The 23,718-nt window shown below is 38.2% G+C and overlaps 1 protein-coding gene across 1 annotated transcript; it reads left to right on the top strand.

Annotated features, from left to right (window-relative positions):
• The first annotated feature begins 4,317 nt into the window (after positions 1-4,317).
• Positions 4,318-23,718, top strand: LOC116293186 (phosphatidate phosphatase LPIN2). The gene is made up of 26 exons (XM_031700585.2): positions 4,318-4,621; positions 6,222-6,392; positions 6,943-7,434; positions 7,807-7,890; positions 8,740-8,846; positions 9,565-9,700; positions 10,080-10,119; positions 10,854-10,921; positions 11,418-11,497; positions 11,884-12,009; positions 12,494-12,564; positions 13,052-13,145; positions 15,425-15,494; positions 15,712-15,753; positions 15,969-16,022; positions 16,617-16,865; positions 17,147-17,209; positions 17,303-17,388; positions 17,818-17,878; positions 18,249-18,320; positions 18,660-18,766; positions 19,289-19,400; positions 19,501-19,563; positions 19,950-19,990; positions 20,362-20,560; positions 22,815-23,718. Exons 1-25 carry the CDS (start codon positions 4,442-4,444, stop codon positions 20,552-20,554), a joined length of 2,862 nt encoding a protein of 953 aa, XP_031556445.2. The 5' UTR covers positions 4,318-4,441; the 3' UTR covers positions 20,555-20,560; positions 22,815-23,718.

Here is a 23,718-nt window from a genome sequence, read left to right as displayed (position 1 = left end):
AGGCTGTAATGGTCGGTTACTCTCATCAACGATCCTAAACCCAACATTACACGACCACCCCGTCGAAGTACTAATAGTACACATGATTAATCCCAGGCCTCCAACCTTTACCCACAGCCCGGTATCAAACCATTTATCATTCACGTAGTCCTTCTCCTCCAAGTAATGAAGGAACCAATCTTCCTTCGCATGTGGATTCATATACTTCAGCAAACATAGTTTGCTTCTAGAGACTAAGCACCGTAAGAGTGCTGATGCTCTTGTGATTATAAACGTAATCTCTTTGATCCTCTATGCTATTTACCGTGACCTTTCCCGTATCGTCTACGCGTATTTGCAGCTTTACCTTCCCGTGGCAATCGGCAACCATGTGTAAAGTCCAAACGGAATGATTTTCAAGGCTGCTGGGGTTGGGCTCTACGGAAAAATGCGCAGGCTCCCTGTTGTTTGTCTTACTTCTCATAGGCTGCAGTACGCCATTGTCATCGCAGAAACGAAAGCCTACGTTGGCGTGACTGCTCGTGCCAATGCAAATACTACAAAGGATTAATTTCTTCCCTGAGTAGTTCAAATTCACGGACATGCCCGTGACATCAACCCAAGCCGCCTGGGTGTATTTTTTCTCGCCTGTGTAAGTCGTATAGACACAATCTACTCCAGCTACGTAGGGGTTGTTCATCGCCATATATAATAGCTCAGACCAATGCTTGCAGCTGCTAGACCGGCTTTTAGTAAGTTATGGTCATATTCCTCGGTAACCTTCTTTACTGGTTTCTTTGGTGGCTTTTCTACATGCGCCTTCTTTGATGGTTTTTCTACCTCTTTTTTTGGTTTCTCTACGAAGTGAGTAATGCCCTTGGTCATGTCAGAGTTCACGTCATTCATCCCAAACTTCATATCCTTAGTAGCTCGCTGCAGCTTGTTGTTATAACCCACAACGGAATTGGTGTTAATAACCAAATTACTTGGCATTAACCAACAACCAGGCGACAAAGCGTAATCCAGTCGCACTTTAGACTGCTGCACCGCTAATTGATATCTCTGCACCGACTTGGATATGTCATTTTCTGTTATTGCAGACTCAAACAGGGTTAGGAATTCTTCTTGTGTTTCCCGCGAAGCACCTTGGAATCCAACGATGGGGCTGCGGGTATTTACCTGCGCTCCTAAGATGCAGTACACGAATGCTTCAATGCTGCGGTTAATCCTGGCTAGGTTTCTTAGACCTTTTCCTTTCATTAACACGAACGGATCCCAAGTGCCGGGGTAGTTCGTTTGAATTCTAGTAATTAATGAATTATTACCCTTATTACCACCCATATCACCGAACTCTAACTCATTACTTGGGTATTCCTGATGTCCGTAGTCAGCCGGCTTCTCACCATTGGCACCCCAAACGTAAACTATACCCAGCCCATGCGTCTTACCCTCCTTATAACGAAAGTCTTTTTGCTGTGGTTTGAACTCATTAATTAACCTTTCCAGGGCTGCGGCGTCATATCGGTTATTCATTGGATTAAATGCTCCATCTCCTGGTAGGGGTGCGTTAAGCTCCTTCAACAACCTCCTTACCGTAAAGGCAACGTGAAACTGCATAATTGGAATGTGAAACATGTCCGCGGCAACACCACAACCTTTAGTGGCAGCCCAAATAGCAAAGTCTAACTGCTGCGGCCAATACCGCATATTGGGCCCTGCTAACCATTCCCTGGCCTCTTTACCCGACGTATGCTTCAACATCGTATTCTTATAGATATTTCTTAGTATTACGTTAAATGATTGTTTACCTACTGAAATCTTCAGGTGCGTTACCAGCTTTTCGAAGTTGTTTACACCACCTTCAGCATCGTAAAATGGGTAATCTTCCGTGGTTAACAATAAGTTTATAGGAAAATTAGGTGCTTTATGCTCGGGTTTTGGTGGCCTTTCTTTATGAACGGGGCGTACAATCGTCAATCGCTGCACCTGATCACCTACTTGCTCCAAGTCCGCATTGCTGTACATCCTAGAGCCGTTATAGTAAATCCCATCGGGTCTTCTTTCAAACTTACTAGGGTCTGCATGCGGAAACATCTTCCTAAATGCTCTCCAGTTGGCATAATCCCGGTTGTCGTGATGTGGCTGCTCCTCTATGTTATTCCCAAAAGCGTCGTACATTAGTATATAATGGATGTTATACCTTCAGCACCTCAGTTGTACCCAGATGTTCCCACCATAGGTCCTACAGAATTAAACGCCGAGAACTTTCGTCTGAATAAAGCGAACTTAATACTGGCTTACTTGGAAGGGCAAGCGAAACACTACGAAGAGGTCAGGAAAAAGTACGCCAGAGCCCGAAGCATACTACATAAAATCGCGATAACTTCCGGCTCCATGTCCGTGGCGTTAACAGGCACTGGCGTTGCTACTTCGCTTACCGGGCCTGGAATAGTCGTTGGCGTTCCTTTAGCCAGCGTTGGAGCCGTCTGCGGCATCGTTTCCGCTGTTACGACAGGCATTATAAAGCAACTGTCCGGTAAGATATCCAAGCACGACACTCATATAGCCCTAGCAAGAGCAAAGGCTAACACCATCGCCGACTTGGTGTCTCAGGCTCTGCGGGACCGCCGCATAGACGACACGGAGTTTTCTTTGATCCTCGCGGAGGAAAAGAAATACGGGGAGCTAAAGTCGGGTAATAAAAAAACCATCGTGAAAGATCTTTCCGAGGAATCTCGCAAAAAGATCTACCAGGAGGCAAAAGAGGAGCTCCAAAGAAAACTCGCTCAGTAGACATCTGCTTTGAAAAGAACGTAGGGGGATTTAGACTGCACATTTCATCTTCTCGGAATCCATTCTAATAGGGGGTGGTTGGGGTCTATTTTGTAAAATATTTCGTAAATTACGTCGGGGTAATAAGGAATATCCTTATCCAGCCGACAGAATAACCACTCGGCCCTTTGCATATCTGGGACATGAGGAATACGCCTACCGGTAATTTCAGACAAAAGATAGGGAATAGCTTTGTAATATTTCCCTAGCTTTAATTTTTTCAATGTCTTTCGTAGACTTTGTGGGGTTGGCTCTTCTAAGTGGTCTATGATTTTCTGCCTTACTTCATCGTCTAAATATATCGGATGTAAACCTTGGATATGACTCATCCAGTCCCTGAAGTATTTTAATCTCTTATATGGCGTTTTCTTACGACCTCCATTGGCGTAATACTGCTCTCTGGTAGCATTTGGTACGGCATTACGAATATTCTTACCACACTCGTAACACTGTGCTGACGTGTCGTCTTCTATTCGCATTTTTTTACCACAACACCAAAAGGGTTCTGGCTTAGGTACGATAACTTTAGGTCTTAGACAAATCACACAGAAGTCATTGGTGAACTCCTTACATTCATGCATCGTATATCTAAAGAATATCTTTCCCTCCGTTTACGACCCCAACAGAGCAGCAGTTAGGCACCTTTCGCGCTGCCGGCAGATCGCGCAAGACCCCCTGTTCCGCGGGTTACCGACCTCCAAAAACCCACCCCCCCCTGGTGTTTTTCGACTTGTGATTTTTGGCAATGCCGGCAATTCGCGAGTCCGCCTAACTGCTGCTATATTAGCATTATTTTGTACTATTTAGTAAGTAGTGTTTTACGGATAATTGTTTTCACTCTATATGGTATGCACGCTAATAACATATTTTTCTCAAAAGATTGTGCCTGTTTTTCCAATTATGTTTGAGAGAGATATATCAAATTTTCTACCTGCTCTACCAGTTCCTACCTACGATTGCAAATAATGAATATTTAATATATTGGACCAGAAATCACACGTCACGAATTTTCCCGCGAAAGTGAAAGCGGAACATGACATTGACTAGATACGTCACTATTTTGTTGCAACAAAAATAATGCACAAATAACAGTGAATGGATTTCTGTTCTTAAAGGAAATTCATTTTCATATAGTGGCTTTAATATATGATTTTCCCGTGTGTTATTTCGCTGTTCTTAACCATATCGTGTGTGTATCGCCTCATCAGATGTTGTCGTCACGTGGTTTTAATGCCAAGATACTGTATTTCCGGTTTATGTTAACCACACCGGGGAGGTAAGGGGGCAATAATTTGATCTTTGGTTGAACTATAAAACCATAATATATATATATAAACTCAAATCCTCATAAAATATTATAAATATTGATAACGCTGAAGAATAAATAAAAGTAATGTTGATATGTAAACTACGAGTATTTGAATTAATAAGATCTATTTAATTGACCCTCCCCTCCCTAGATAAGAAATATTGGTTACTGGGCAATTTTACTCAGAGCGAGTTCAAAATGGCGAAGTGAAGGGTGTTCTAGATGGACACTTCGCAAATTTACCTGTTATTTTAGTCCTATTCCTACCATGTAAACAGTCCAAAAACCCAACACATAGAAGTAGATTCATAAAAATAGAAAATGAATTACTTTAAAGGGTTAGTTTCTAACATGCGTGGATTTTACAGCGAGATAAACTCAGCGACTTTGACTGGAGCCATTGATGTGATAGTCATACGACAAGAAGATGGGTCGTTCCTTGGCTCGCCTTTTCATGTGCGCTTTGGAAAACTTGGAGTACTACGAAGTAGAGAGAAAATTGTAAGTCCTAACTGACTCTCTAATGCACTGTGTTTATGTTTACTGCTTGTAGAAATTCTACGTCTACTTCGTTTAGGGAAAATAAAGCCAAGGTCACGAGAAAAAGAAAAGATACTGTCGAAAGTTTCCAAATCTTATTTATACTGTCGTGTTTTATTGAGTTTTTTTTGGAGTAAATTTTTATCCTTTATAGAAGCACTATGTATAGTAAGATGAAATCCTAGGATTCATAAATAATTGTTATATTTTTTACTAGATTCCACAAAAACCTCAAAGACCTGCCTGTTTAGTATTTTGGAGCAATGGCGTCATAGCGAATGTTATTCCTCATAAACAAAACACCTAGAATTCCTCCTTGAGACAAATTTTAAGAAGATATTGATAAAAAATAGATAACTGGATTTTTTGTTTAATTTTAAAAGTCCTAAATTAGGAATTTAAGACTCTATTTTCCCTATGCATGTAGTTCATCACGAAACTCCACACTTTACATAGTCCATCTGCTTAAGATTTGAGTTTCATTTTAAGAAATGGAGATAAATTTTTAAAAATATTTTTATATTACATAAACTTCAAGGATTTCAAAATTGGCTCCATTAGGACAACCTCTATGGATTTTTACTGGAATTATCACAGACTACCGTGACACACCTCCCCATACACACCCCATCAGCTGACTGTTACCATAGCAACAGCTCAAGGACTGCTATTTTAAGCCTCCTTTTCTTTTCAAATTGGTGTCATTTAAACTGTTGTCTTGTGCACCTAAATTGTGATTTATTTTATTGCCAATGGTAATTTCCATTTCAAACATTTGTAAATAAAAAGAAATTTTTTTTTTGAATTATTTTTTTCATTAAATCATAAAAAGTATGATAGAGTTAAGGTATGCAATCCCAAAAATCATTGAAGCAGAGATGAACAAACAAGCCAATTTGTTTTGGATTATTTTTTGTATCTCTGACCATTCAACCACTAAATCACAAGAAGTAAATCAGTCTTCCTTGACTTACCCTGAAATGACCTCTGGGCTGATCAAAGTCAGTGCACAGTATATTAAATTGGAATTTAGTTTTTCAGTCGTATGCAGATAGAGAAAACTGTAGACTGAAAAAAGGACAATGTAAAATTTATTTTTGCTGTTGACCACTGCAAGAACTGTACAGCAGTGGTGTAGCTCAGCAGGGTCAAACCACTTTGAATAAGTTAGGGTTAATTTGAGGAGAGAGAGGAAAAATTGGGAGAGCCAGAAAATCTCTCAGAGTCAGAAAAGGAACCAACCAATTCAGCTCACTTGGGGCAATTGGGATTCGAACCCGGGACCTCAGAGGTGAGCGGCAAGCATTTTACCACCATGCCATCCTGAATTACCCTTGCTGTATGGAGTAGAAGAGATAACTAGCTAAAAACTAGTGTGAGCTGCATCGGTATTTCTAATGTAACAGTAATGATAAAAAGGTAAATTATACATCGTGAAGAGATGAAAAAACTTACTGACGTTTCGGACACTAGTCCTTCATCAGGGGTAGAAGAGGTGGAGTAGAGTTCATTTTAAAAATAAATAAAATTTTGTATTGTGCAATTTGTTTGTGTTTTGTAGGTTGATATTATGATAAATGGTGAACCAGTTGATCTTCAAATGAAACTTGGAGATGCTGGTGAAGCATTCTTTGTGGAAGAGGTAGAAGAGCCTTCAGAACTGCCAAGAGACTTGATAACGACTCCCATTCCTTCATCAACCAGTCTTATAGATAAGATTGAAGAACAAAAGGTTCGTATGCTACGAGCATTTTTTCTTGAGATTTTTCTCATCACAAGTTGAAATCTTAGATTGCAGGATACTACTATTTTCATAAACATGCAAACTCAGTAACTGCAAGCTTCAGGCAGAAGTTTGGCTTTTTGCTGCCATCAACCAAAACTATCTTCATTACCTTTTATATTTTTGACTGGCGGCAGCGAAAAACCAAATTCCAGTGTGCAGCTTGCAGCTACCAAGTTTGCATGTTTATGGAAATGGCAGTTAAAGATGTAGCTGAAATTCAGGGATACAACACAGAACTTATTTAAGAAATAATAGAAATGGTCAATGAAAAGGTTGGGTCTTGAGGTCCAGTACAAAATATCTAAAATAAACCTTCAAGAATTCAAATTTAATCAAACCGGTAAACAAGCTCTGAGCTGATGTACAGTAAGTTGTAAGGCTGGCCTAGGGAGTAAAATTCAGCTTGTTGGGTTAAATTTGTGGAGGGAGGAGAACCAAAGAGCTCAGAGAATCACCATCAAAGATAAATCTTTGTGTGGTTTATTTTTTCTCTTAGGATAAGGAAGAAGCCAGCCTGGAAAATAAAAGTGAAACAACAACAGATGACCAGAATGAGACATTGGAATCCCCTGCCACACAAGAATCTAATATAAATAAAGAATCTGAAAAACTAGAGCCTCCAGAAAATGAAAAACAAAAGCAAGTTCAAACAGAAATATTAGCAATAAAAAATGATAAAAATACTGACATAGAGAAATCAAAAGACACCAAGAGTGAAGTTGTAGAAACAAATGAAAAAATGGATGAAAATCAGGATGACAAAATATTAAATGGAACTGAAGAAACTATAAAGGAAAGTGACAACCTGGAAACCAAAAAAGAAGAAGAACAAGTAGAAAGTACCTTAGATGTTGAAAAAGAAGACCATATTGTAAAAGAAGAGCCCAAGGATAGTGATGCTAGTGAAAAAGGGATAGATGTACCTGGACAAAAGCGAAATACTGATTCAGGAAACACTTCAGATGAACTTGATACAACTGTTACACAGGTACTGTAACAAGAAATTTTTACGTAATACCAGGGGTTTCTAAGGATAGGGGATCAGAGAATACTCCAGTATTAAACTGGCTTAAACTGGCTTAAACTGCCATGAGGTCGTGGTTCAAGCTGCGCCAACACTCAGGGTCTTGAAATGACTGAGGAGAACGTGCTGCCTTTGTGATTACATCTGCAAATGGTTAGACCTTAACGTGGCTCAGATGATCATGTTAATGGCAACCCGTCCCTAATTAACTAGGGACGTTAACAGAGGACCTCAAGTTTATCAGTTGAATTACTGGCAAGTGTTATCCTCTATAAACAAAGATAATTTAATTTTTTAATTTAATTTAATTATGTTGCATTTGTTATATTTTGACAGGAAGATGAACTCAGTCATTCGTATTCACAAAGCATCCCTATCCCAGGACGACAAGTGGAAATGTACCCTGAAAGTGATTCAAATGTAAGCATTTATGCATCCATTTATACACCTATTAAACATCCACATTAAAGAACATTTGTTGCTGTATTTTACAAATAAAACAGCTTTTTCTATGCTCTGTTCAGTAATACATACATGTAATGCAAACTGGAATAATTATTGATGTAAACACAAAAACGTGAAGAGTACCATGAGACATGGGCAAGTGCTTCTAACACTTCTTGAGTGCTTTTGGCACTTCCTAAATGCTTCATTACGTAAAGAAGAAAGTAAGAAAGCTGTTTTAATTGTTTGTAATATATACAGTATAAGTGGCCGTGTTATATCAGATATACAACCACAAGGCGTAACCAAGTGATTGTATATCTGATACAACACGGACACGAATACTGTATATGACTTATCAAACGTCTAAGTTAGTTCCTTTGTGTTTCACTAAAATTTTCAAAATTAAAGTGAATTTGGCCAAGAAAATCCAACTTAAAGTTTATGCAAATGAACACAGTTTTGTATCAGATTTACAACACTCTTCGCAGTTGTGATTTCTCTTGTGTTTTCTCATGAATTATTGAGTTTGATAATATTATTTAGAAAGAAAATATGTTGTATTTTTTGATACTGTCTTACAATAATTGTATTGCTGTGCACACACAGATGGCATCTGCAATCATGCTTTATTCACTAATAAAGCACAGTTCTCAACCAATCAGACTGCACACACTATCTAATAATGGTCTACAAAATATATTCCAATAATTCTTTTGGCCATTGAATAGCTTATCCACTATCTATCCACTATCTCAGGCTTGGACAACCTACGTTATCATTATATGCTAAGCAACTCTAAGATAATTGTTTAACTTTCTTTAGTGGATGACAGACTCTACATCATTACCCAAAGAAAATGAGTTTATCAGAGACCACAGATACCCATTGTCTGATTTAGACTCTCCTATAGGCACACCTCCAGATCCAAGGTAAGATCTGCCACTTATAGTCTGCTGTGGAGTGGATAGTGGGTGCAACACTGTGTGTGCAACTAGAACTCTCACATAGTGCTTTCAGGTTAACACTGTAAGGTGTTTGCAACCACAAGGCCCATATAATCCCTCCCGTTAGCAGGCACAGAAAGCCTGCTGGTCCAAGTCAGTCTGCATAGTCACTGGGGGTAGATGATGGTACACAGTTAGGTGTGTACAACCACAGTGCCCACATAGTGTTTGCAGGTCCAAGCCAGTCTGAATAATAACTAGGGGTAGATGGCGCTACATGGTTAGGTGTGTGCAGCCACAGTGCCCACATAGTGTCTGCAGGTCCCAGCCAGTCTGCATAGTCACTAGGGGTAGATGGTGCTACATGGTTAGGTGTGTGCAACCACAGTGCCCACATAGTGCCTGCAGGTTCAAGCCAGTTTTCTGCATAGTCACTGGGGGTAGATAGTGCTACATGGTTAGGTGTGTGCAACCACAATGCCCACATAGTGTCTGCAGGTCCAAGCCAGTCTGCATAGTCACTGTGGGTAGATGGTGCTACATGGTTAGGTGTGTGCAACCACAATGCCCACATAGTGTCTGCAGGTCCAAGCCAGTCTTCTGCATAGTTGTGTGCAACCACAAGCCTTACTTATTCCTCCAGATACAGCAAATACAATGAAACCCTCAGGACCCATGATTTCTAATGTGTATTCTTTTACAGGGATAAGCACATGCAACACTTGAAGCCATTCAACCCTCAATACTGTCTGAGTGACACAGAAGCAGAAATACAACAAAGTCAAGATAGTATCAATGTTGATAATGAAGTAACATGGGACTGGGGCAAGCTGCCAAAGGTATGTGAAAATATCCCATTTATGTGCTTATGGTATAGATGTTATTGGATGATGAGGTGTAGGTCACTGATAGTACAGGGCTAAAACTAAGGGCCAGTCAGTGTCCAATGTCCTGCCAAATGCTGAGCTGTTTCTCTTGACCAGTCAAATCCAATACTCATTTATTGCTCAGTGGCAAGTCATCATGTCCAGCCATTGACCAGCCATGATTTTTTGTGCTATAATGCTAATGATAACCTAGTTGGTGGATGGTTTGACAATTTTCCTTCAAATTTAGAATAACCTTTACCATTACCTTTGACAATTCTATTGCTTGTTATCCTAATGCAAAATCAAATTTCAAGTATTTTAACAATGAATACTCTTCTTTATATGACAGGGACCAGAAAATGGATTTGTCCAAGAACGAAAACTCAGTGGTAAGTAGTGGTTTCTGTTAGCATTGGGAATACATGCTCATGGAAGCATTACCACTGCCTAGTTCATAGATGGATTTGGGGGCGTGGGGGTGGTGGGGGGAGCAGACTTGGTAGCTAACCTTCCACCAAATGATATAGACAAACATTACAAAATGTAATAATACAAAGAAAGATCGATAAGACCTTTCTTGGAATCTGTCATACCTTCCTCTACCCTTCCCAAAAGTAAGGAAAATAATAAAGATAATAATGGAAAGACAGTGCATTTCACATTGTCTCAATGTGCTTTACATTTGTGATCAGTGGAAGACTATACAGGCTGCATATTAAGACGCTAATAGTAGCCAGGCAGCTTACAATTATAATTAATGTATTGTTGGTATCTTTGTATTGTACCTCCAAATAGACCTCCTCGGCTCTGGAGCGCTCAAGCGTAATGTTGTCCCATTTCAGACCACGTGTCATTCCCTTGAGAATAATAATCTTTGTTGGAGTTGTATCCATATTCATGTGTCTTCTCATGTGCAACCGTGGCAAACCTCAAACAAAGAAATGATACTCTAGGGAATGACACATGATCTGAAATGGGAAAACATTACGTCAGAGCCGAGTAGGTCTATTGGGTAGATGTCCTGGATCCATCGTTACAGTTTCCCCAATCACATCATGGTTCCTGACTCAAATATTATATTACAACTGTATTGTGATTCTTAGTTTTACTTTTGTATGCACAGAACACAAAAAAGAAGAAACTAGCCATGGTTATAGAAGCAAAAGAAAAGATCCCTACAAATCCCATAAGGTAATGAAGAATAAGTATGGGGAGGGTATAACTTAACATCGAGTTCCCTTGATGAGCTTTTGCTCTTGGGACAAACCATAAAATTAATGGGTCAAAATAAAAAATGATAAAAAATGATATCATACATATGATGTTGCATAACTATGATAAAAATAACGGTATAGATTTATTTTTCTGGAACACATGAAAAGGATGAATGGGACTTGTGCACTGCCAATGGGCTATGTCTTATGTTCATCGGTCCAATCTTTGGAGACACCCTCTCTCTTGTTGGCTCTCCTGTATTCAAAGGCTTTTCCCCTTAGCTTTCATGTTTTGTACCCTCCACAAAAACCAACTTTTAAATCTATATTGATTTTTGATCCTCTAAAGAACTTGTCAGCTGATTTATAAAACCCTTCAGCTTTCTATTCACCTTCAGAGTGATAAAGATATTCACCCATCCATTTGTCCTTCCCATTGTACATTTTATTCATTCATTTGCTAACTTTTATAGATTAAAGAAGAGGGTATTTATCTAGATGATCTCAATTCTATTGATCAAGAAATAGCAGCACTTTACCTCAACCAAGCTTTGTAAGAATATAACACATTTAATGCTCTCATTATTCTAGTGTACCTCTACCTGTTTTCTCCGCTTTTTTCTTTTAAAATTTACAAGAACAGAGACCATGGAGAGGAAAAGGCACCTTCAAAATGCTGATGTTTACCAAATTTTCAAGTCTAGGCTTTCAGTTATACTCTTATCCATACTAGTCTAGATACTATATTTGCCATGTTATCTTACTTTTGGCTTTTAGCAAATTGTGCATTAATCACTGCCAGGTCATTCTAGCTTCTTGAGAATTTTTCTATCTATCCAGTGGCCAATCTAAAATCTTGGTAATAAGGGCAGGTTGGGGGGGGGGGGGGGGGACTCAACAAAATTGCTGATATTTGTCCTATTTGGTTGATATTCAAAGGACATCAAGAGATGATAAAATAAAAGGACAACTGGATTCACAGATCACTGAAGACAGAGAATCTGGTATAGGACAGTCTCTTCCTAGTTCCCCTACATTAGATCTTATAGGCACTAAATATCCTGGGTAAGTCATTCAGCCACAAATGCTTATCTTATGAGAGTGATTTATTTAATAATTAATATTAATAATTTCATTACTATTAATAGACAATATTAGACACTTGGTCATTATAAAATTATAAATCTCGCGTTCTGATTGGTTGGGAGCATGTGCTTTATAGGAGAACACAGCACGCGTGCAAACTCAGTTGCGTCATTCCTTTCCTAAAAAACGGTTATTGAAATTTGTATTTTATAAAAGAAAAAAAACTTGCTTGCTGTGCTGTGTGGAGTTATAAAGCATTTGGGGATTGGCAGAACACTGGAGAAGTGTCGAGAAGCATTCCGCTACGCATCGTGCTTCTTCTAACCCTTCTCTCGTGTTCTGCCAACCCCGCATGCTTTATGACTGCACACAGCACACACATGCATTTTCTATTTCTTCAATAGACTATGATTATTAACGTTGTTTGACAGCTTCTAACAAAATTGCATTACTCTTTCTTCAGATCTGAGAGCACTTATAGTAACTTTGCAATGTCTCTCTGTGGAGATCTCAAAAGTGGAAAAGTTCCTTTAGGTAATGATAATAATACATGTATAAATCATATTCTTTAAAAAGTAGCACAAGGAATGCTGCATAATTTTCAATGCAAATTTCATTGATCAATAATTTTAAAGGCAGGGCTTAAATTATTAAGAATTGGAACTTGCCAGTCATTTTGACCAGTAATATTCTGCCAGAGATGAGATATGACTGTGAGTGAGTGAACTTGGGTGGTGATCATTACCAGGAGACTGACTGCCCATTATTTTAAGCCCTGTAAGGGAATACGGGGGAGCTTATAATTGTGTCTCTAATATATTGCAACAGCATTAATGAGACATGGTATAAAACCCTCCACAATCTTAACTACAGATTCTGTACTGTCAAATACAAATTATCCTCAAATATGGCACTGACAGCAGTCTAGAATCCCCATGCTTCATGGTTTCTTCCCCTCATCCACATCCACACACACCTGCCTCCAATCTCACCCTGTTGACATTGTGTTTTTGGATTCCAGAGAGTTTTGTCAGTAGCCAGATAACATATGACGACCTGTCATCCAACCCTACTCTTCTTAACGACCCTAAACTGGTGATTAGAATCAATGACAGGTAAGTACTGGCATTTACAACTGCGTATGAATGTTGAGGCTTTACAGTCCTTTTGTTTCTCTAGTAGGTAACCAGTCATTTCGCCCACGGACCATTTCGCCCACGTCAATTCGCCCACGCATAAAATCATCGATCATGCGTTTGCCAATTCGCCCACGTGTAGAACCACTTTAAGAAATATGTTACCATGACTAAAAAAAGGCAGTTCGTGATTTACCAATCGGTACCTACCAACCCTACTTGACGCTTAAGCTCAAGACTTCAAAACGCGAACTTTTTATACGAATACAGGTCGTTTCGCTACCACGCACTTTCGCTACCGTCGGTTCGCTACCACCCGGAGTCCTTTCGCTACCATCATGAAGTCCTTTCGCTACCATTGGAAATTACCAAAACAAAACTTCGATGAGACTTGTTAACAAGAAACATAGCCTCTTGAAAAACATTTGTAAATGATTTTGAAGCATATTTGGAGCGATCATTTCACGATACGATCAGTGAAAGTGGAGATCTAAACGCGACCAAGGACAGCGTTCACTTAGCTGCCATATCGAGTCCGTTTCTACCAACTTATGACTCGGATGACTTTATTTCCCTATTTCCCTATACTCTAATCTATGAAATGTGTGTTTTGGGTAGCTTTACCATTCTTTATTATTTTTTACTTGCCAAAGTTTGAGAAAAATACAAAATACCTTATGCGCGAAACATCGATCGACAAAAGCGACGCCATATTGTTTTCGTGTAATCAACAAGCTTTTCCTTAGTCGTTTACTGACACTTTCTTTTCTTGAAATCCATTAGACTTTATTATTTGCACTAAAAACCTAAGACGAAATGATCTAGCGACTTTATCTGGAATAAATTTGAGGCCATTTAATATCTGATGTAAACGCCAAAAAGTTAACGATTGAGTGGAACGATCGAGCTCAGTTTACGGTGTTTCATACGAGTCTTTTCGCTACCAATAAGTTTTTAGTCTCCGTAGAGTAGTTTGTTGAAAACATTAAAATATCCTTCTTCTTCATCGAAAAATGGAATGTTTAGGACATATTTAATATTATTGCTTCTGACTTGCCAAGGTTAGAGCGAGAAAAACCAAAATACCTTCCGCGAAACATCGATCGACAAACGACGCCATATTGTTTTCGTGAGCTTGTCTAAAATCATATTTTTTGTAGATGTCAGATTCAGCAACACACGACATCTCCCATCTCAAAGCACCATATCTTTTCCTTTAACTTTATTAGTGCAAAGAATAAAGTCTAATGGATTCTAGGTAAAGAAAGCGTCAGTAAACGACTAGGAAGCTTGTTGATTACACGAAAACAATATGGCGTCGCTTGTCGATCGGTATAAGGTATTTTGGCTTTTCTAGCTCGAACCTTGGCAAGTCAGAAGCAAACTCGCCCACGCTTTGTTTCTGACTTCTTAACAACACGTTCAAGCTTATTGACTGATTCATTTATTGAACATAAAGACTAGTAAATTGTAAATAAATGAAACAACCGAGTTTAAGTCCGTCAAGCAGGATCTGATTAACCTGTCTTTCTTTTCTATCGAAATCTCCTACAGCTGTTTTTACAGCATCCTCTGTTACGACTCAGTGAATTCGAGACGCTGAAATAATTTGCCCGAGAAGTGAAGACCGAATTTCCTGTTTTTCGTACCATGGCTACTCAAATAAGAAGACAGTTTGGTTAAAAAGTTTGACATAAAGTTTAAAAACCGATTCAAGATGCTGTAAAATTTAGAAACCGATTAAACCGCATATAATACTATAAAGCTATGGCGTCAGGCGTCCTTCGACGGATAAAACTTTGTGTTCTAAGAAGTATTTATGTCAAGTAAGCCAAATAACGATAAAAAAGTCTAGAAGTAATTCATCTTGAGGTTTAAAAAGGCTAAAGTGACATTTACATTGGTTTATAAGTTGTTTCGTTCGTTAGCGAGTTAGCGTAGGCGAGTCCGTTATGGCGTATAAAAAGTTCGCGTTTTGAAGTCTTGAGCTTAAGCGTCAAGTAAGGTTGGTAAATCACGAACTACTTTTTTTTTAGTCATGGTAACATATTTCTTAAAGTGATTCTACACGTGGGCGAATTGGCGTGAGCGAATTGGCAAACGCATGATCGATGATTTTATGCGTGGGCGAATTGGCGTGGGCGAAATGGTCCGTGGGCGAAATGACTGTAAACCCTCTAGTAATAGACTCGTCACATAACTTAACAATAATCGTTTTCTTAATCTACATCCAATAAGCCTTGATCATCTCTTTACAGATATTATAATTGGCAGATTGCAGCTCCAATGCTAATGTCTTACCTTATGTTCCAGAGGCCATTGAAACAGGTAACTGTAAACTTTAGTTGTGACATAATAATTGTTTGTACTGTTCATTAGTTTTTTGGAGACTGGTGATGGTGATGAAGATGAGGTTGAGAATAATGATGATGGTGTTGATGATCATGTTATGGTAATGGTGATACTGGTTTTGTGATACTAATGATGATGAGGCATGTACACTTCCAGATAAATAACTGTATTTTGTATTCATTTTCTCTTTTAGGAAACTGTTCAGTCATTAGTAAAACAGCACATGCCGAAGAAGGTAGGAACGAAAATTTCAATGCTAAAACAAAATCTACTACTGTACTACTTGGGTGAAATGTCTTCCCATCTCAGACCACTAGCCATCTCTTTGAGATTGATAGAATAGAACCCAGCTAATGTATTTTCCCATTTGTTTCTGGTGAATAAAGAAATCATACTCGGGGATCTATTTCAGACTTATAGAAAAATGGTGTTTTGAATTTTTCTTTTCAGGAAAAGAGGAGAAGTTATTATTGGTTCTCATGGAGGCCAAACTATGAAGAACAGGTACTTTAAATAGTTTAATACCGAAAAATTGTGGTTGTAAGCCCTGGGTTTATTGACAACTCTTAAAACTCAAGTGTTTGCAGGCCTAGCCACACTTCTGAGTTCAGCAAACAAAAGCAGAAATTAGAATAACAAAAAAAGCAACTCCTGGATTTGAGGCTAAGCCCACATACGCAGGAATTTTAAGAGTCGTCAATACTCATTTGCTTTTCTATAAACATATGACTGGGGGGGGGGGGGGGGTTGGGGTGTTGTGAGATGAAGAGGGAACAGTCATTTACTTCTTTATCTTCTATATCATACTATGTAAGAGTATTTTAATTATCAATTGAGAAGGTTTTCTATCAAATGTTGCTCATTATAAATGCAAAGTCTATATATAGGAATTAACCGGGTTAATAATAATGAGGGTTATAACAAAAATAAAGCCTTGTGAATAGCAAAGAAAACCTGGCCTGGAGCGCCCATAACCTGGAGTGCTTACAACCAGGATTTTACAGTAGCTGAAAAACTATGTTAAATGATATTTTTACAGGATATATCAGTCAAAATTTGTTAAGAATAACATAATGATTACATTATTGACCACTTAAGTCCTCAGATGAAGAATTTGACCTAGTAAATAACAAACCTGGGCGTCCACGAGCACACAACAACCTCAGAAAACAACACACAACAACACCAGTGAATGGCTCCTACTCCAACAACGACCTAACACTGATCACTGAGCCACATGAAGAAACTAGCAACCAATGGCAAAGGCAGAGAAATGTTTCCGAATGCAGTGGAAATGAATCAGATGTTGCATACAAAAAGTCTACAAGATTGAATTCTGAGAACTTGGTAAGAAAGCTTTTTAAAGTCTATCCTAATATACCCCATTCACACCACACCTTTGAACATATTTCAAAAGTTGTTTTATCAAACTAGTGGCCATACACGCCACGCATACAGTAAATGCCATCTTAGAAATTTGGCCCCTAAAACAGTCCCACAATGCATTGCAATACCAATTCAACCCAATTCAGAATGGCTAATTCAATAATTTGTTGGAATATTTTTTGGACCCTATTCGTACTTGTCCAGGAAATTGCTTTTATTGCTCATTTAATTCTATTTTCCAGGCAAAGCTTAATCTTCATGATGGAGCAAATAGTATACGTTTTTCAGTTACTACTAAATATCAGGTGAGAAATACTCTAATGTGCTGATCAATAATTTTGGTTGTTGTATTTCTATTTCTATTTCATTTATTTATTTGTCTGTTTGTTTTTTATCAGGGTACAGCAGAGTGTCAAGCTACAATATATTTATGGAACTATGATGATAGGATTATCATCTCTGATATTGATGGTACTATTACAAAGTAAGTCTATTATCGAGGGATTGTTAAAGTATTACCCAGGAAAAGCCTTCTTAGTGCATGAGATGAAGAAATAGAAAATGCACCGCATCCTGTGGGCAGTTATAAAGCACCCAGGGATTGGCGGAACACAAGAGAAGTGTTAGGAGAAGCACAGCATGTAGCAGCGTGCTTCTCAAAACTTCTTGAGTGTTCTGCTAATCCCAAAGTGCTTTATAACTACACAAACAGCACAGCAAGCAAGTTTTTTATTTCTTTTATAAAAAAACAAATTACAGTAACTGTTATTTTGGATACGAATGACAAAATAGAAAGTACAAACGCGTGTGCTCTGTTTGCTCTCATAAAGCACATGCTCCCATCCAATCAGAATGAAATTCATAACAGATATTTTATAATACTTATTATTGAATTTTCTCTCTCCCTATACAGATCAGATGTGCTAGGACAGATTCTGCCTGTTGTAGGACAAGCTTGGGCACAATCTGGTGTCGTAAGTATTTTATCATCAATATCATTAAAACAGTACCAGCTCCTTCCAACGCTGCCACCATCATTGCCATTTATTATCTATCATCACCAGCACATCCCTGCATCTCCACTTACATATTTTTGAGGGGCATCATGTGCGCTACTGGAAATAAAGTGATATATACAGCACCAGCTCCAACAATTCTTTTATTCTAATCATTTGAAATTTATTATCTTCAATCTCCCCTTTAGTATCATTAATAGCCTCCTCTTCCCCCACCAACATTACCATCATTATCATCATCGTTGTCATTACCAAGAAAACAAAAATAACACATCCTTATCCCATGTTTATTTTAATTTCTTCCTTTCCCGTTTTTCCATTTTCATAGGCACACTTTTTTAGCTCAATAGATAGAAATGGATATAAACTGCTGTATCTGTCAGCAAGAGCTATTGGGCAGGTATGTATCCACTTTATCTTTCGTCCTTCATCTTTAGAAATGTTCATAGAATAGCATGAAGAAGAAGGTAGGAAAATGGGAGGAATGCAGCTTTTCATATCCATTTATTATTTCTGGAAGGAGAATAGGTGAAGAATATTGTATCAAGATTAGACTTGATCAAATACAGTACAAGTATGAAAACATCAAGTAAAATCTTGACTTGGAGCCATTGCTTCATGTCCACTCAAGCGAATTCAGGAAAGGTTTATTGGAGAGTGTTCTATTCAGGACTGAAATCCCTACCCACCACTCCCCCTCTGGGTAATTTATTGATCTTTGTCTTTGACATATTAACAGGCCCAATTGACAAGAGACTATTTAAAGAGTGTTAAACAGGACCAGATCACCCTACCTGATGGTCCTCTCTTATTATCACCTGCATCACTTATCAAAGCCTTCCACAGGTAAACCATTATTCTTCAAAAATTGATAAAACCCTTCACAGTTCCCTGCGCCATCTTGAACTAGCATACTGGCAAATAAAAGAAATAATACTCAAGGGAATGCACTACTTCGTCGATACAGTGGCCATCTTGGATGGCAATGCATTATAGGGGGTCCAGGGGGCAAATAAAGCTTTGTTACAGTGAATGAAGTCGATTGATTAACAGCTTACCAGAAGAGAATACAACAAAAGATGAATTAAGACGGCACATCGATCATCTCATCCCATAAAAAAAAAACACAGACAAACACACGAAACTCTATATATTTTCCATCATCTTTCCTCTCTTTTGCCCCCTGGCAAGATGGTCGGCATATCATCGAAGTAGTCCATTACAGGTCTCTCAGAGTTAAGTAGATCTGGACAAGAACACAAGTTTACCAACGATATCTTGGACTATGCCTCGAGACTGCTGCATAGGCAATGGCATCTCTTGCACAGATATTTGAGCTGTAATTAAGATACTCGTTTTGATTTGTAGGGAGGTGATAGAAAAGAAACCAGAGGAATTTAAGATTGCTGCTTTAAGAGATATTCAAAGCTTGTTTCCTTGTAAAAACCCATTCTACGGTGGATTCGGTAACAAAATTAATGTAAGTATGATCAAGGAAGACACATTTTAAATAATTAATTTAATTTAAAAATGAGATCGTGTTTCGTGACAAGTTAAACGAGTTGTTTCGTCTACTTTAGGATGTATTATCATATCGTGCAGTTGGTGTGTCATCGTCTAGGATATTCACAATTAACCATAAAGTAAGTCTACCTCAATAGCGAGCGAGTGAGTGAGTGAGTGAGTGAGTGAGTGAAGGCTATAAAGGGAAAATCTAATGTTTCAGTTAATATGAATGGCCACGTGAGAAAGGTCTTGTGTGACCCCTCCAGTGTAAATATTCCAATTAACCAGGCTAATCCATCCCACCCTACCCCACTTCACCTCTCGCCTCCTGGGCCTTGGGTACCTCCTGAACTTAGCATCGTATGTGAGATTGTTTGGTCTTCCCTTCAATTCGAGGGTTTTCCACTTTTCCTCCCTCTACAAAAACTAAAATGCCAAATACCAATTCAATCTTAGATGTCAAATCTTAGATGATAGAATTAATTATTGTAATAATGGCTTCTATTTGTATTATTTCTTACAGGGAGAGGTCAGAAATGAGCTGATAACGACCTTCCAATCCTCGTGAGTACAAAAATCAAGTAAAGCAATGAGTAAAATCATGTAAAAAGAGCAGTGATCACGCGCGCTTATCATGCAAAAAGAGCAGTGGTCACGCGCGCTTATCATGCAAAAAGAGCAGTGATCACGCGCGCTTTTTACCAACACTTTTAAGATCCCTTTTTTGGTTGTTTGGCATTTTTTCTCGGTCATTTCCCATCCACTTTTCCATTTAATTCCAATTTTTTCAGAAAATCTCCAAATTTTCTCTGTCATTTCCCACAATTTCATTAATTTTAAATTCTCTATCGTTTTCGTTTTCTCTTTTTATTTTCTCACTACCCCTGAACAAAATACTTCTCCCTCCAACAATGATTATTTGTCCTTTGTTACAGATATTTACGACTAAGCGACTTAGTGGACCATATGTTCCCACCCTACAAAAAGCATGAGTCCATGAAACATTCCGCTCTCGTAGCCCCTGACGAATTCAGCTCCTTTACGTACTGGAGAAACCCCCTTCCCGAGATAGACCTGTCTGAGATTGTAACACTTACGGAACAAGATGAAACTGCACCTACAGCTTAGAACAAGGTAAGGGGATGGATAACTTGTAAAAATCTAATCTACGGCCAGAGCCTCTAAGGATTGTGGTAAACGTGACGGTTACCGTACGTGACGGTGCCCAGTCCAGGCATAGCATTTTTACTGGATGAGTTGTATTAAAGTCCCTCGCTGTGATTGGTTAAACAGATACCTTCACTTCCGTGACGGTGTCACGTATGTCGTAACTTTAACTTAGATTCCATTGACCGTCAAAAGGCTTCATTATTCTTTTTAATTGGCTCAGAGCGGATACCATTTCATATTCACGATATGTGTGTTTGCGCTATTTAATGAAAAACACGCAAACGCGAAAAAAACATGTCATTCGGTTGATCACTATGTCAGTGAGATACGCTAATGGTACGAATAGACCATCGAGCTTGTTTTTCTATAATTGAAACGCAGATTAACTTCGGAAAGAAAAAAAAATGTTTTGTGCAATTATGAATCGTTGCGGCGTTTGCAGCCTGAATGTTGAGGTTTTCCCAATCTTGATAGTCATCTTACTATTTTTTCGTTAAAGATTCGGGCACATTTCTCTTTTTTTTAAATAATATTAATTGCATTTTCAAGATTTTATTACCCGTCAGGTGTTGTTTTAAGTGTCTCCGTTATTTTTCCATGATAAAGATAAAGATTACAAAGGTTGTTTATATAGCGCGATACGAATACTTAAAAAACGTCAAAACATTCAATTGTCTGGTACAACAGCAGGCGACAATAGTCTCTTGATGTCACTGAGTATACACACTCCACGGGGTTCCTGCAATACATCCTAGTCTAAAGTCTACGAGATCGGTCGAAAGCATCCTGTCTCCTTTTTAAATATTTATTTATTTTTTAAATTAAGCTCATCGTGGGAGATTACACAAAACATAATTACAATGTTTTTGGAGTTTTTAGGAAAAAGAAAAAGAAAAATAAGTTTACTATGATATTAGCAAGGAAAAAAAACATATATAGAAAAAGTACAATGGAGATTACATCGTGGGAGATTACGTGTAACATATTAGAAAGGAAAAAAACATATATATATAGAAAAGGTACAATGAAAAAGAAAATATATCAACTTAGGAAATCTAGAACAATTGTGGGTTCAGGATTCCTTGGAATCTGGATCATAGAACCTGGAACAAGGAATCTGGATCGTGAAATCTGGACTGGACCATGGAATCTGGATCATGAAATCTGGATCATGGAATCTGGATCATAGAATCTGGATCATAGAATCTGGATCATGGAATCTGGACCATGGAATCTGGATCATAAAATCTGGATCGTAGAATCTGGATCATGGAATCTGGATTCTGGAATTTTTAAATTGTAAACAATGTTCGATTCCGTATCTTGGATAGTTGGAGGTACCGATTTGAAAAGAAACGCCGGATTTTGAAGTTCCGATGTTTCAAGATCCAAAGCATTTTACGCGGATTCCGAAAAGAAAATTCCCGCTTCAAAGTCACCCAATATCTATTGAAATCAAACCTTATGAACACTTAACCCCGCGTAACTCTTACCCCAAGATATCTACACTTTCAACAAGTCGGAACACATTTTAAAAAGCTGGTTATATATCGCAGTTGGAGCAGATGTTGTTTATAAGTGCAATGTGACCTAATTTTAGACCGAACATAGCCCTTTTTGGATTGCGGTATTTTAATTGCGATGACATCCTGTACTTATAGTGTTTTTTCACTGATTCAGATTGTTTTGACAGTTGTGTTGAATCCAATGGATATATTAGGCCAGAAAAGTTGGGAATACATTCATATTGAAGTCGTCGAATAATCCTGGCACCAAATCAACTAATTTGCTTTCTATTGATATTTTGAATCGTCTGCATTGACGACTCTGTATTGGGCGGAGAAAACACACAGTATCATGTTAACGAATGGCTTCCCAATTGAAACACTGATTGGATAATGCAGATGTGTTCGTGCGTTGTGATTGGTCTATACTGGAAGCCATTTGAGTGTCATTACCGTATTTCATCCCAAGGCTTCCTAATTTAAGCACTGAGATTGGATGATGTGTGTGTTCGAGCGTTGTGATTGGTCTATACTGGAAGCCATTTGAGTGTCAGTACCGTATTTCATCCCATAGCTTCCTAATTTAAGCACTGTGATTGGGAGATGTGCATATTCGTGCGTTGTGATTGGTCCAGACTGGAAGCCATTTGAGTGCCTATATCGTATCTTATCACAAGCAAGGTCTTGAATTTCTTTTATGTTATTTCTTGCAGAAAATGGCAAGTAAAGATTTCTTGCATCTATTTCCCCAGAAACCAAGAATTATAAATATAAATGAGTAATAACAATATTATTAATGACTAAATTAATCTATACTATTCATATTAATATTGATTTTAGCTAAGAACGTTTGATTTTTCTATCACATCGAGTTATTTTTATGAAAAGTCTATATTATATGATTAGACTAGTTAATTCTGGCTTATTTTTTTGAGAAATGAAGTGAAGTAAAGACGTTAGAGGTCCAGACTGAAGGAGGTCTGAGATCGGACCCAAACATCTTTACAATGGCTCTTGAAAAATAAGCCAAAGTCAACAAGTCTAATTAAAATTAACTTAAACATATCTCAGGGGGGAAAATAAGTAAGATCAAAAACACAATTTGTGCAACCCTCTTCGTATGTTTGAGTCACTCAGTACCAGTCTCTCGCGCCAGTCCTTCAAGGAATACAAAACGCTGTGTCTTTTATTGTGATAAAAATTCTGTATTTCTTATGGCTTTTACGACATTCCTGTCCTCTCCCCCAAGGGTTAACTCGATCGCCTACCCAGAGAGTGAGGGTTGGGCAAATAGTGTACTGTTATTGCGTACTAGATTTTTGCTGGTCAAAATCTGGGCTCTGGCGAGTCATTACGCTTAACAGTACTGTACAAGCTTTACTGGAAGAAAAGATATTTCGTTTTATCAAATTAATGCTCAAGTTTGTCGGCCTTCTTCGTTTCCCATTGTAGACCCTTTCCTCGAAGGCATGCTTTTCTAGACATGATTGCTACAAATAGGCAAGATCTATCATCTGCAAGACAGCTCAGTCTAATCGTTTATTCTTACAAAAGAAAAAAAACACCGTGTAATATAGTTATAGTTACCAAACGTACGAATAAAATGTTCTCAATATG

Source organism: Actinia tenebrosa, unplaced genomic scaffold (assembly GCF_029948245.1).
Source record: "Actinia tenebrosa isolate PJP-AT-01 unplaced genomic scaffold, QUT_ActTen_1.0 PGA_scaffold13__45_contigs__length_12533684, whole genome shotgun sequence".
NCBI lineage: Eukaryota > Metazoa > Cnidaria > Anthozoa > Actiniaria > Actiniidae > Actinia > Actinia tenebrosa.
Note: the sequence above shows the minus strand (reverse complement) of the source record. Positions and strands in the feature narration are given on the sequence as shown.

Bases quoted from the DNA above. Each gene is read 5' to 3' on its own strand.
- LOC116293186 (XM_031700585.2), top strand. From the start codon at position 4,442: ATGAATTACTTTAAAGGGTTAGTTTCTAACATGCGTGGATTTTACAGC. The intron at 13,146-15,424 runs GTAAGTACTGGC...ATCTCTTTACAG, and splicing joins GTGATTAGAATCAATGACAG to ATATTATAATTGGCAGATTG. The intron at 17,879-18,248 runs GTAAGTATTTTA...CCATTTTCATAG, and splicing joins CTTGGGCACAATCTGGTGTC to GCACACTTTTTTAGCTCAAT.